This window comes from Ursus americanus, chromosome 25, assembly GCF_024610735.1.
Source record: "Ursus americanus isolate L20-20 chromosome 25, mUrsAme1.1.p, whole genome shotgun sequence".
Lineage (NCBI taxonomy): Eukaryota > Metazoa > Chordata > Mammalia > Carnivora > Ursidae > Ursus > Ursus americanus.
Window position 1 is genome coordinate 20,272,698 of NC_142151.1, and position 13,165 is coordinate 20,285,862.

General features: G+C 38.4%; 1 protein-coding gene across 2 annotated transcripts in view; it reads left to right on the forward strand.

Moving 5' to 3' along the window:
• Window positions 1-13,165, forward strand: part of PDE3A (phosphodiesterase 3A) — a 312,963-nt gene that overhangs the window by 275,224 nt on the left and 24,574 nt on the right. For both annotated transcript variants that reach the window (XM_045781385.2, XM_045781386.2), the window contains exons 7-9: window positions 1,679-1,764; window positions 5,581-5,735; window positions 7,170-7,307. In XM_045781385.2, the coding sequence (XP_045637341.2) occupies window positions 1,679-1,764; window positions 5,581-5,735; window positions 7,170-7,307 (379 nt within the window). The remainder of the gene's footprint in view (window positions 1-1,678; window positions 1,765-5,580; window positions 5,736-7,169; window positions 7,308-13,165) is intronic.

Sequence of the window (13,165 nt, forward strand, 5' to 3'; positions counted from 1 at the left end):
ATAGCTTTTCTCCTCTCACTCTATTTTTTGTACTCTTAGAAGGGAGAATGTAATGGGATTTTTATAAAAGAGGTTTTGGAGAAAAACAAGAGAATTTCACTGCCTACTTGTTCGGTAATGTTTATAAATCCAGTAGTGTGTCTTTTATTTGTTTGGGCTTTGTAAGTCTGTAATTCAAACCACGTTCTCTTATTGCCTTCAAGGCACAGCCACCCATGTAGGCACAGAGAGCTCCAGAAACACACGACTAATTATTGTGGTTTCCCCTGCTGAACTCGAAGGGTTTGGCGTTGAAGCCCAGTCTTTTGGCTGCTGTAAGGTCTATGCAACAAGCGGTTTTTTTGGCATGAGAGGTAGTATATTTGAACTACTAATTTAAGTGTTCCTTTTAAGTATTATCTTGCAATGAAAATTCTTAAAACTCTTAAACCCTCCATCTGCCAAGTGTCACCCAAGAATGTAAGCCCATCATTCGTATCTGCTTTCTTTTTCCTTTGGTCCTGTCATTTTCTTTCGATTCCCTAAATCAAAGTGATGGGATCTCATAATTAGAAATACTTTGCATGGGATGTTTCTCCACTTATGTTTAAGGCTTGAAAATAAATTTACTTAGGATGAAAATATTCTCTAACTGGCAGCTGCTTCTCTCTACACTCCATGTATAAGCACAATTGAGGGAAAATAAAAGTGATGAGACATTTAATAAATTATGAGCCATTTCATTTCTTTTCCTTTTAGACTGAGTACTCTGTGGTTAAATAACAAACAAAACCCCTCTGAGACCCTTTGTAATATTAGGCAGAAGAAAAGAACCCAGAAGCAAAAGCCAGAATTAAAATCTAACCATGGAATTTCTGAACAAGATAAGTGAGAGAAGAAACTTGCCAGGCCATTTGTGGGGTTGCTTTTTAATTTATAAAGCAGTCAAAACTGTTGAGAAAACAAAAGTATCCTACCTCCTCCAATGTCCTCTGTTAAAGAGCCAGGACTCTCCAGTTTGTTCGTTTTTCTAGATTACTCACAGTATACCCCCTTGGCCTGTTTTTCTCAGCTAGGATTCTGTGCAGTCGATTTCCCATTCACACTCCATCACTGTGTACCTCTACTTTGTTCATTTCCTTTGGGCCTTAGCAGGTGACCGATCAGTTTTGAAAAAGGAATTAATTTTTATTTTGTGGCAAAAAAGAAAATTAATATACTGTCATTCTGTTTCCGCATAGGCAATCTTCAAGGGGTCTTTGGGCATAAAATGTCTTAACCCATAGAAATAAATCTAATAATGAGGTTTTAGGCAGGTACAAAGGGACTGCACTGGGGAAGATATTTTTGACTAACTATGCCTCAGAACCTCCAAAATCACTACTATGAGCACGTAGCAGATTATTCCAGATTCTCTAAATAATGTCACAAAATCTGGCCAGTGGTCTCAAATGTGGTCTAGACTGTGGAGGAGGACGAGCGTTGAGTGAAGCTTCCGGTCCTTTCTACTGATCACACTCTCCCTGAAAAGAAGGCGGACTATCAGCATCCATGTATAAAGCAAAATGAATTTTTTTAATCAAATAAGTGGAAGGTAGAAACGTTTGATTATTATCTATCTTCACGTGTATATAGACAGTGTGTGGCTGTGATTTTTTGAAAGAGAGAATATACTTACATCTGTTCCAATATTTCTCAGCTGTGGTAGACCCTATCCCCAAGGGAATGCTGCTGATGGACCCCTGGAGGGAAACAGTGCAGCCGTTCGGACACCAAGCAGAACAGGTAATTCTTTGTTTGGATTCTGTTCCTCAACATGGAAATCACTTTACTTTTTTTTTCCCCCCTCTGATCAAAAAGGTAACATATGTTTCTGATTTTTTAGATGACAAATGTAAAAAGACAATGAAGGAAAACAAAATCATCCTTAATCCTACTACCTAGCAGTTCATCATGGGCACGATTTTGATGCAAAGCTGTCCAAAATGGTTTTAAATACCTATACGCAAATGTAATATATTTTTTAAATTAGATGTCATTTTATGTAATATATAGAACTATATAGAAATGTCATTTTAGGGGCGCCTGGGTGGCTCAGTCGTTAAGCGTCTGCCTTCGGCTCAGGGCGTGATCCCGGTGTTCTGGGATCGAGCCCCACATCAGGCTCCTCCATTGGGAGCCTGCTTCTTCCTCTCCCACTCCCCCTGCTTGTGTTCCCTCTCTCTCTGGCTGTCTCTCTCTCTGTCAAATAAATAAATACACTCTTTCAAAAAAAAAAAAAAAAAAAAGAAATGTCATTTTATCTTGGACACTGGAGGCTCCTTCATTTTAGGATACTCTCTAGAGGTCTCCATTGCAGCCTCAGAAGATACCCTGCTTAGATCACTATAAGTGTCTAAAAATGCTTTTTCTTTTTCTTTTTTTTTTAAAGATTTTTTATTTATTTATGTGACAGAGAGACAGCCAGCGAGAGAGGGAACACAAGCAGGGGGAGTGGGAGAGGAAGAAGCAGGCTCCTAGCCGAGGAGCCCGATGTGGGACTCGATCCCGGAACGCCAGGATCACGCCCTGAGCCGAAGGCAGACGCTTAACGACTGCGCTACCCAGGCGCCCCTAAAAATGCTTTTTCTTGAGGCATTATTATGGAGAGGTTAGGAACACCATCATTAGAGCCTGGTTTTATCCTTATTGGGCTGCCTACTAATTTGTAATCTCTGTGCCTCAGTTCCTGCATTTGTAAAGGGGGATAATAATAGTACCTACCAAAAAGGATTGTTGTAAGAATTAAATGACTTAAAACAAAACACTAATTTGTAACAAAACACTAATTTGGAAAGATATATGCACTTCTATGTTTACTGCGGTATTATTTACTAGAAAAAACACTAATTTGGAAAGATATATGCACTTCTATGTTTACTGCAGTATTATTTACTAGAGCCAAGATATGGAAGACACTTCATATAATGGAATACTACTCAGCCATAATAAAGAATGAAATCTTGCCATTTGTGACAACATGGATGGACCTAGAGGGTATTATGCTAAGTGAAAGGAGTCAGACAGAGAAAGATGAATACCCTATCATTTCATTTATATGTGGAGGCTAAAAAACCAAACAGAAACAAACTTGTAACAGATGTAGTTGCCAGAAGGGAGGAGAGGAAGGGGGTGGGAGAAATAGGTGAAGGGAATTAAGAGGTACAGGCTTACTGTTATAAAATAAATTAAGTCGTGGGGATGGAAGGAAGAGCACAGGGAATGTAGTCAATAATATTGTGATAACTTTGTATGTTAACTACACTTACGGTAAGCATTGCATAATAAATATATATAATTGTTGAATCACCATGTTGTACACCTGAAACTAATGTAAGATTTTATGTCAACTATACTTCAATTTTTAAAAATCACGTAAAGCGCTTACAGTATTTGGGTCACTGTAAATAGTTCATGTTTGGTCTTATTACTATGATAATTAGTATTTTATTTTTATTGATACAACTCCAGAGACTTCATTTGGTTAATGCTAAAAGTTCACAAGGTAGAAAAAAAAACCCAGCTTCTCTGAACTACAGATATTAGGGTGATAAAGCTATGTAAGAATGATTCTTAATTATCTGCTTCAGCATTTATTGATACATACTCAATAAATATTGATTGATTATTTGCCTATGAGAATGGTGTGCTGTGGCATTGTACAAAGGTCAAGAGACATAGGCAAGGAAAAATCAAAAGGAGAATTCTCTCTGATACTGTAGCATTCTGAAGACTCAGAATATTCCCTTCTTTATGTCCCTGATCTTCTCTGACTCTACTGAGTCTGATAGAATATGGGAAGTAGTTCTTTATCTCCTTTGTTGTCTCACATGGAACTATGGCCTTTGAGTGTTCTTCATTTTTTTTCTACAAATTCCGGGATTGAAACTTGTCAATTACATTTTCATACTGTGTCTCATTCTGACGTAGAATAAGTTGCATGAGAAAGATGGAAGAAAGAGGGGTCCTTGGAGAAGTCCTACAAGATACTCCTGATGGCAGTAGGCTACATAACAAAAGCCATGATTCACTAGCAATTTAAGAAAAATTAGGTAGTCAGTGTATGAGGACATCCAACAGTCTTAGAATAGCCAAAGAAAGGAGAACAAAGTTAGAGGAAATACATTATCCGACTTCAAGGCTTAAGCTCCAGTAATCGAGATAACGTGGTGCAGGCCTGAGGATCAGCAGGTAGGTCCAGTGGACTAGAATGGAAAGCCCCAAATTAGACCTACGTCGACACTGAATTTTCAAGAAAGATGCCAGAGAAGTCCAGTAGGGTTGGGAAAAATGAATTTAACCCTCTACTTCACACCATATGAAACATCATTCTGTGATGGAGCATAGACCTACATGTAAAAGTTAAAACAGTAAAGCTTCTGAAAGCAAGCACAGGAAGGTTTGTGACTTAGGGGAAGGCAAAGATTGCATAGGAATCTTAGCAATAACCATACAGGGGGGAAAAAAAAAGAAAGCTAGACTTTATCAATAGTAAAGAATATAGGAACTAGGGTCAGATTTTGTGAGTTCAAATTCATGTGGCAAAATTTACCAGCTGTGTGCCTTCAACAATTGACTTCTCCTTTCTGTGCCTAAGTTTCCTTTCTGCAAGTGAGGACATGAGTAATGCAGTGTTGCGCAGTAACACCTGCCTTGTAGGAGCGTGTAGGTTTGGATAGTTAGCACATGTTTCGGTGGTATCCAGCGCATGGCACTCACTCACTAAACCATTCAGGCACATACTCAGCCATGAGAAGCTTCTTTGGAGGTCTTCGCCCCAGAAGCATGTTCTGCAGACACTTGATAGTACCTGATTGGGCCTCTAGTTACCATAGTTCAGTGCTGACCAAAATGGGAGACAGTGGAAGAGGCAGGTAAGGAAAAAAGCCATAGATTCCGAGGGATCAAGATTGGATACATAAGATCTCCCAGGCCCTTAAACACATGCTGTTATGCCCTGTCCTACAGACCACTTAGTGCTTGGGTGTCAACTCAGCTTCTCCTCCCCATGTGCCCATTCTTGACTTAGGTACTTGGAGGTTTAGTGTGTCGGGAGATGCATAAAGGAAAAAGAAATATAAAGTTGCAGGATTTTTAAAAAGTATAAACTGCTGCTGATTTAAGCATGATTACTGAGGAATTATTGAATGTCATATAAATCACAGATCATAATTTATTGCATTGGGTTAAAAAATGTCTACTTTTTCTGGGTGCCTCGTTGGCTCAGTCAATTGAGCATCTGCCTTCGGCTTGGGTCATGATCACGGAATCCCTGGATTGAGCCCCATGTCAGGCTCCCTGATCGGCAGGGATTCTGCTTCTCCCTCTCCCCCATCCCACTCCCTGCTTGTTCTCTTTCTCTCAAATAAATAAATAAAATCTTAAAAAAAAAAAAGTACTTTTCCCCCACTTTACGATCTTGCGTTCTTGGCGTGTAAGCTCATGAAAGCCGTATGTCCCTAAGCACAGTATTTGCCATATGCTCTTTAGGAATATTCACTCAAACGGAACCCCTGTTTCCCTTTGCAAGTTTCATAATAAGCTGTTCTCTTTCCATTGCAGATGACACTACTCAAGTTACCTCTGATTATGAAACCAACAACAACAGTGATAGCAGTGATATTGTACAGAACGAAGATGAGACCGAGTGCCTGAGAGAGCCTCTAAGGAAAGCTTCTGCTTGTGGCCCCTACACGCCTGAAGCCATGATATTCCTGGTAGCCCCATATCACTTCACTCATTCCTTTACTTGAGAAATTGCCTTGTATGACAGAAATGGACTTAGAAATAGATCCCTGAATCATTAGATTTACAGATGTATCTCTTTTGGATCACGCATGCCTTAAAGCCATACCCCTATGTAGCAATATAATTTTTCCTTATCCAAGTTTTATTGCTCTCTTTGTAATTCTTTTATTTAGTGACTAAAAACACAAGTATTCAGCTCCACAAGTGATTACAGATATTTCTTAATCCTAGACTCTAAAAGTGTAGGTATGCATAGGGAAAATTATTTCATCCAGTGAAGCAATATTTTATAAATAATCAATAAAAGTGAAATATGTTAATTGTCTTAGGGCTTCTGCTGTTTTTTTGTTCCTAGCACCTCCTTTATTTAGAAAGTGTGCCAATATTTATTTTCCTTATTATTATTAAACCAGGTTTATACTGACACCCTCCCCATTAAAATAGCCTTTAATGAGGACTTACTTTATGTGTTTATAGAGATCCATTTAAAGAGGATAAAAGCATGTATTTGAGTCAGGTTAATTTCAGGGAGGCAGCAAATAGAAACACTACATCAAAAACTAATGATGTACTATATGCTGGCTAATTGAACATAATAATAAAAAAATTTAGAAAAATAGTTGGCTATCATGTGATTATCAATTGCTGCCATTATCATTTTTCTTTGATTTACCATTTACGCTTTTAAAGAGATGGCCAGATAAGGTAATTTGTATGTTTCCTAATCCTCATTACTTTTATTTTTTTGGTAAATGTACTCTTAAGAATGTCCTCATTTGGGACCAATTATGTCTTTACATTAACATGGTGCATGTTTCTTTGGAAATCATACATCACATGAATTAAATTAAAATCTATGAAAAATGTGGCAGTTATCATCCCATAGGATCAATGCTGGTTTTGAAGCAATAATATAAATTTGGCCAAGTAGAGTAGGGAGTGATAACTCCTTCTCCCCACTCATGGGTTTATTTTGAGAGTCCAGTATAAGCCAGGAACCCTCCCAGAAATATTTACATAAACATATAAAGAGATAAATTAACATAAGATTTCAGAGTATCCTGAAGTCCTTGAATCTTTACTTAAGAACCCCACAGAAGGCTAAAAGCAGTTATATTAACTTATGAAAGAAACATCCATTTTTTTCTGTAGTATATATGAACCAACAATAGGCACCTAATATGCAAAATTCATGATATGAAACAGCATTAGGACCTTTCTTGCTTACCGTGGGATCAGTATCTTGTTCATCTTGATTTTTTTTTTTTTAATATCACTCATTTACTCTGACGTTTTAAGTCATTTATTTTTGTAACCTTGGTTGTTGAGTTGAACTTAACCAAAGCACAAATTACTTTGTAAAAAAACTGCATGTTCTTAAAATATTTTCATCTTCATTATAGGACAAGCCAGTTCTTGCTCCTGAACCTCTTGTCATGGATAACTTGGACTCAATTATGGAGCAGCTAAATACTTGGAATTTTCCAATTTTTGATTTGGTGGAAAAAATAGGAAGAAAATGTGGCCGTATTCTCAGTCAGGTAAGAAATGCATTCATACCTTTGACTTCAAATGTAGAAGAAAAACATCCTTTGGTTGGTTAAAGCTGTGTCCGTGCCTGACACTGGTGGTGGGTACTGGGTAGAAAAAGGAAATTTTAGTACCCAACGTTCTATAGATTCCTTGGTGGTGGGTTAACAAAAGAAATTGGAACTTAAAGTGAGTGGAATACCATATTATGCAATTAAAATATGTAGTTTTGAAGACCAATTGGAAGAGAACAGGGATATACAAGCAAGATGGAGAAATACATCTGAAATTTATAGAATTCAGCAAAAGAACAGCTGATACAAGCCTTCAAAAGAAGAAAGTTGCCTAATCATCAACAGAAATTTATTGTGTGTAATTTTTTCCAATGGCTTTTTAAAAACCTTTTTTTAGGGGGGGGAGGGGCAGAGGGAGAGGCAGAGAGAGAACCTTAAGCAGTCTCCATGCCCAGCTCGGAGCCCAACGTGGGGCTCCATCTCATGACCCTGAGATCATGACCTGAATCAAAATCAAGAGTCAGACACTTAACCGACTGAGCCATCCAGGCCCCTTTAAAACTTTGGAATGTTATGGTGCTTAGCTCTTATCAAAAGTAAGATATTGTGCAGAAATACATTTCCTTCCATTGCTGTGAGAAACATATCAAATAGAGTTCTCTGTGTTTTAATGTAGAAAAATACCTTTACGTATCACAAGAAATGCAGAATATGAACTATTGCTACTTAATAAGACTTTTTGTATTTTTTCCTTAAGCTAAACTACTTTCTAGGCTTCCCACACTTAAAACGTTGCCTTCAGGGAGAAAGAAGACACAGAAATTAAGAATTTGAACATGTTTGTTCTCAATAAATAAAACACTGGATTTGCTCTATTATCAAACACCTATCAGAATACACACTCAAGGGGATGATGCAGTAATATTTATCAGCCTACTTAAAATGTCTCAGGGGCATTTTCACAGATGAAATAAATATCACTGCAGAGATGCTAAAGACAACCAAACTAACATAACACTTAGGTGAGAACTCAGGATCCAGATTTATTGGAGCCACTAACACTTCCCTGAAATGCACTAGAAGGGAAATCACGTTTTATACTGATTTCTGCTCTGTGCATCAGAGACAGGCCTTCTTCAGACATCTCAACAAGTATCTGAGTGTGGGGCTTCAGGGTGAGGATTCCTGATCCACGAAAGTTTGAAGGAAGAGGATAGAGGGGCCTTTTCTCTGTTTCTCAGTTGCATAAACACAAGGTACTAGTACGGTCTTCAAGAAGAAAAGTAGGTCCCTCTGCCTTAAAGGGACTAGTAGGGAAATTAGATATGGGTCAATTCAACTCACCACCTACAAAAGAACTGTGCTAAAATGACTGATGGATTATGAAACTCAAAATAATTACAAAGTCTGTGTAACATGTAGTTGCCTTTGCTAGACTCTTCTGACCATGAACACCTCGACGACTGGGATGACAGCCCGTGTACTTTTACTAGGAATTAATGATCCTATTTTTCCTCTTTTTCCTTTTCCTTGATGTTAAGCAATGTCTTTTACACTAGGTGATCTTTTTAAATAATTTTTCACATTTAAGACTTATTTATTTTAGAGAGGGTGAGTGAGCATGGGAGAGAGGGGCAGAGGCAGCTGGAGAAACTCAAGCAGACTCTGTGCTGAGCAGAGAGCTGGAGGTGGGGCTCTGTCTCACAACCCTGAGATTAGGACCTGAGCCAAGACCGAGAGTTGGACACTTAACCGACTGCGCCACCCAAGGGTCCCTAGGTGATCTTGAAGACAGGTGTAAGGACAGCCATTTTTATCCTGTCCACCTTAGCCTCACACCTCAGGGCTCCTCCTGGGGGGTTTTGTATCCCACTTTCTGAAACCCCTTGCAGACTGTGTCTCTGAGGGAGTGATTTTACCTGGAAATATTCCTGTAATGGTGTCCCAAAAAGAGGTGGCAGAGGGCCAGGAAGCCTTCTTTCTCGTTCACTGCAAAGTGTGGTTCATACGAAGAGAAACATTTTACATTGTTTTGTATCTGATCCGTATGTCTCAGATTCCCCCCAAACCCTACAAACTGATCTTCTCAGTAATTTAGATGCCCACAGTCTGTTTAATCTCTGTTTTTCAGAAGAGGAAACGGAGGCTTTAAAGAGCATATACCATTCTTCTAAAGTCATAGAGTAAATATCGGACCCATAGTTTGAATGCAGACATAGCCATATTGGAAACCCATACTTTTGGCCTTCATGTACGTTCAGCTGTTTCTCAGCACAGCCCCCACCCCCGCCCCATAAAACACATTCACTGATTCTGTCTTCAAACACTCTGAACAGAGAGCTTGAGCCAGTGGAAAAGTGGCTACTGTAGCAGTCAGTTTCTTAGCACTAGTGACAGTGAAGCGAAGTCCCTCTGTACCTGGCTCCCCTTGAAGTTCCGGGAGCTGGGCTGGTCTTGTGAAACTTGACCAGCTGTGCCACAAAATGTTTTCTGAGAGTCCTGAATATGAGTACACAGCAGAAAGATTAGATATAATGAACAATTAGATTGCAGTAAAATTCACTAATGTGTTTTTCTTCCAGTCACCTTCCATAAAAGAAATACGTAACTACATGAACCTTAGTATGTCACTCTTTATCTTTCCAATTTACGAAACATTGAACTTTGAGAAAATGCAGTTTTATTTGTCTTGCTGAGTAGAACTTTACGGGTTTTCTCTTTGATTTGGGTTTATAAGCACAAAGTCATATTTTCACTGTGTGAAAGCCATGTTTTTTTCACCTTAGTAAGACTGGGACAGCTGAAATGAATTAACTTGAACATTCCGAGAAATCACCTTTTGGCTGAAACTACACAGAAAAAGTCTCACTTCAAAAGATTTTTAAAGAGACATATGTGCAATGGAAATGACTTTTCAGTCTCAATATACTAACTGCCTTTTTGATGATTATCATGTTTATTTTAACAAGTTCAAAAGGACATGGTTCAGATTTCGGAATAGTGCTTACTTTTTCTGGTTACCAATATTTACCTGGTTAATGGTATCTTTGTGAGTTTAAATTATTGGTGGTTGATTTTTCACAGCATGTTGGTGAAAATTCTCCCGTTTTAAAATAATATTCTAAAATATCCTGTTGTCTTAATTTTTCCATTCATCTTTCATATGTTTGAGAGAATAGTAGGAAACTTTCGTCATTTGCAATCCTAACATTGCTTTTTCAAATACTAGTGGGAGGATCTGAAGCACTTTAGAGTATAAAAGCTGAAGCCAAAAGGCTTGGCTTGAATTCTTGTTCTGATAATGTTGTCAGACGTGTGATCTTGGCCAAGTCACTGAAGTAACAAGCATAGTTAAATGCATTAGGTATTTATAAACAAGAATTCTAATGTAGACCAAAGAAGTAGAAAAGAGGAGATAACAAATACACACACACACACACACACACACACACACACACACACAAATGAAGACCAAAAAAAAAAAAAAAGCCCACAAAAAAACTAGCTTGAAATATTACAGAAACCATAAACTTCACTTTCTGTTGCCTTTTTTTTTTTTTTTTTTTTGAGAGAGAGCAGGTGGGGAAGGAGGGTGTGGGGGAAGTTGTGGAGGATAGAGAGAGGGAAAGGGAGAGAAAGAAATCTTAAGCAGGCTCCATGCCTGGCATGAGCCCAGTGTTGGGCTCGGTCTCACAGCCCTGAGATCATGACCTGAGCCAAAATCAAGAGTCTGACACTTAACCAGCTGACTCACCCAGGCACCCCTGTTGCATTTTTAAAGAGAGGATGTGTGAAACTTAAATGTACTTGCCATTCAGAATGAAGAAAAGCATACAGAAGTTGATGTGCATTGTATATAATCTGTTTCCAACCTAGCAGCCATGGTGATCCTTTTAAAACATAAGTCAAATAGGGGTGCCTGGGCGGCTCAGTAGGTTAAGCGTCTGACTTTGGCTCAGGTCATGATGCCAGGGTCCAGCGATGGACTCAGCAGGGTGTCTTCTTCTCCCTCTTCCTCTGCCCCTCCCCCCACTCAGGCTTCCTTTCTCTCTCTCTCTTTCAAATAAATAAATAAAATCTTTAAAAAAAAAGTGAGTCAGATAAAGTCACTTCCCTGCTCCAATCTCTTAAGTGGCTCCCTACCTCACTTAGAGTAAAAGTCTAATAACAGTCTGGCTGTCGTACCCCAAGGTTGCACCCTGCCCCATCCCACTCTGCCATTACTAACTTAAATTCTATTCCTGTCCTCATTCATTCTGTTTTAGCCATGCTGGCCTTCCTCCTGTTTCTTGCGAACAGCAGGCCTACCTCAGGGCCTTTGCACAGGCCTTTTTCTCTGTATGGAAAACTCTTTTCTCATATCTATGTACCTCAGTCTACATCTCCTTCAGTTCTTTGCTCAAATGTCACCTGGATATGCCTACTCTAACCACCATACTTAAAAAAGCAAATTCTATAGCTTCCCTGTATTCTCAGTCCTCTACTCTTGTTCCCCTTTTTCTTTTTCTGTATTACTTACTACTTTCTCTCATAGCATATATACCTTACTTATTATATCTGTTATTTACTGCCCTCTCCTGCTAGACTATAAGCTCCCTAAAGGAAGAGATCTTTGTTTTGTTCACCTGTATATATGCCTCATATACAGAAGAGTGTCTGGAACATGGTGAGCATTCAATAGATGTATGCTGAATGAATAACTCTCCTTTTTAGTTATGTCAGCCTAAATAGGTAAACTGAGGCAAGCTCAAAATTGTCAAAAAATGAATTTATTCAGGAATAGCAGGGGAACTGCAACTTAGGATGTGCAAACTATAGCAAGCTACACTGAGTCTCTTGAGGAATTGGGGTAAGCTCTATTTGTGGACAAGGGATGTAAAGAGGGGATAGTTCAGTTAGAGTCTGTTAAAATCCTTGTTCATGCCTCTGGAAACCATAAGTACAACCTCCCACAGCTGATATGAAGCAACTCCCGATCAACTCCCTGTCATTTAAGAAAATTCCAATGTTACCAGTTTTCTAAAAATTAGTCATTTATGGGAAATCAGTCTCTCGGTCCTTGAGCTTTGTTTTTCTGAGGACACTTGTGAGATTTTTTTGTTTTATATCCTCTGGTTTCATTTTAGATTGAAATTCTATTATAGTTCTCTCTCTATGTGTGTATATATGTCTATATATGCATATAGATACATATGATAAACACTGAGCACAGAATTAAAGGAATATTATTGAATTTAAACAGATTTGAAGTCAGTAACAAAAGATAGAAATTTAGCAATGAAATAACATATCAAAAGTGGAGAGGAAATATTTCAAGATAACTTTAAGAAGAGATACAGGTAATAAAAACGATGAGTAATTCTTTCTTAAAGTCTCCTGAGTTGTAACCAACACTGTGCCTTTGTGACATGAAGTAAGGCCTCTTGAAATGGTGCTATGCTCCTTTCTGCCATGTGAATAACCATTCCTCTCCCCAGGACCTTCTTCTGTGCCTTTATCATTTTTTCTCGCCATCATTTGCATGTCAGATATGCTAATTACATGCATAGGTATTCACTGGATTTGGGTCACCAGAGCTGTGACTGCAATTGGAAGGAGAATACATATTTGGAGGAGAAAGAGAAGACAAGCAAGGGAAAAAAAATAATTTAGATGTTATTTATACTGCATGAGAATAAATCAGTATTCTCTATGTGTTTAGTCAAGGTAAACTATTTTCTCTCTCATAATTCTTTCCCCTTATGCTTTGCTCAGGTACAGCTCTGAATCCTTTATCCTCTGGAAAACTTTTTGTTCTTTTAAATAAAAATTAGTCCAAATTAAAGCCTTTTCTCATTTATTAGTGCTTATGGTAT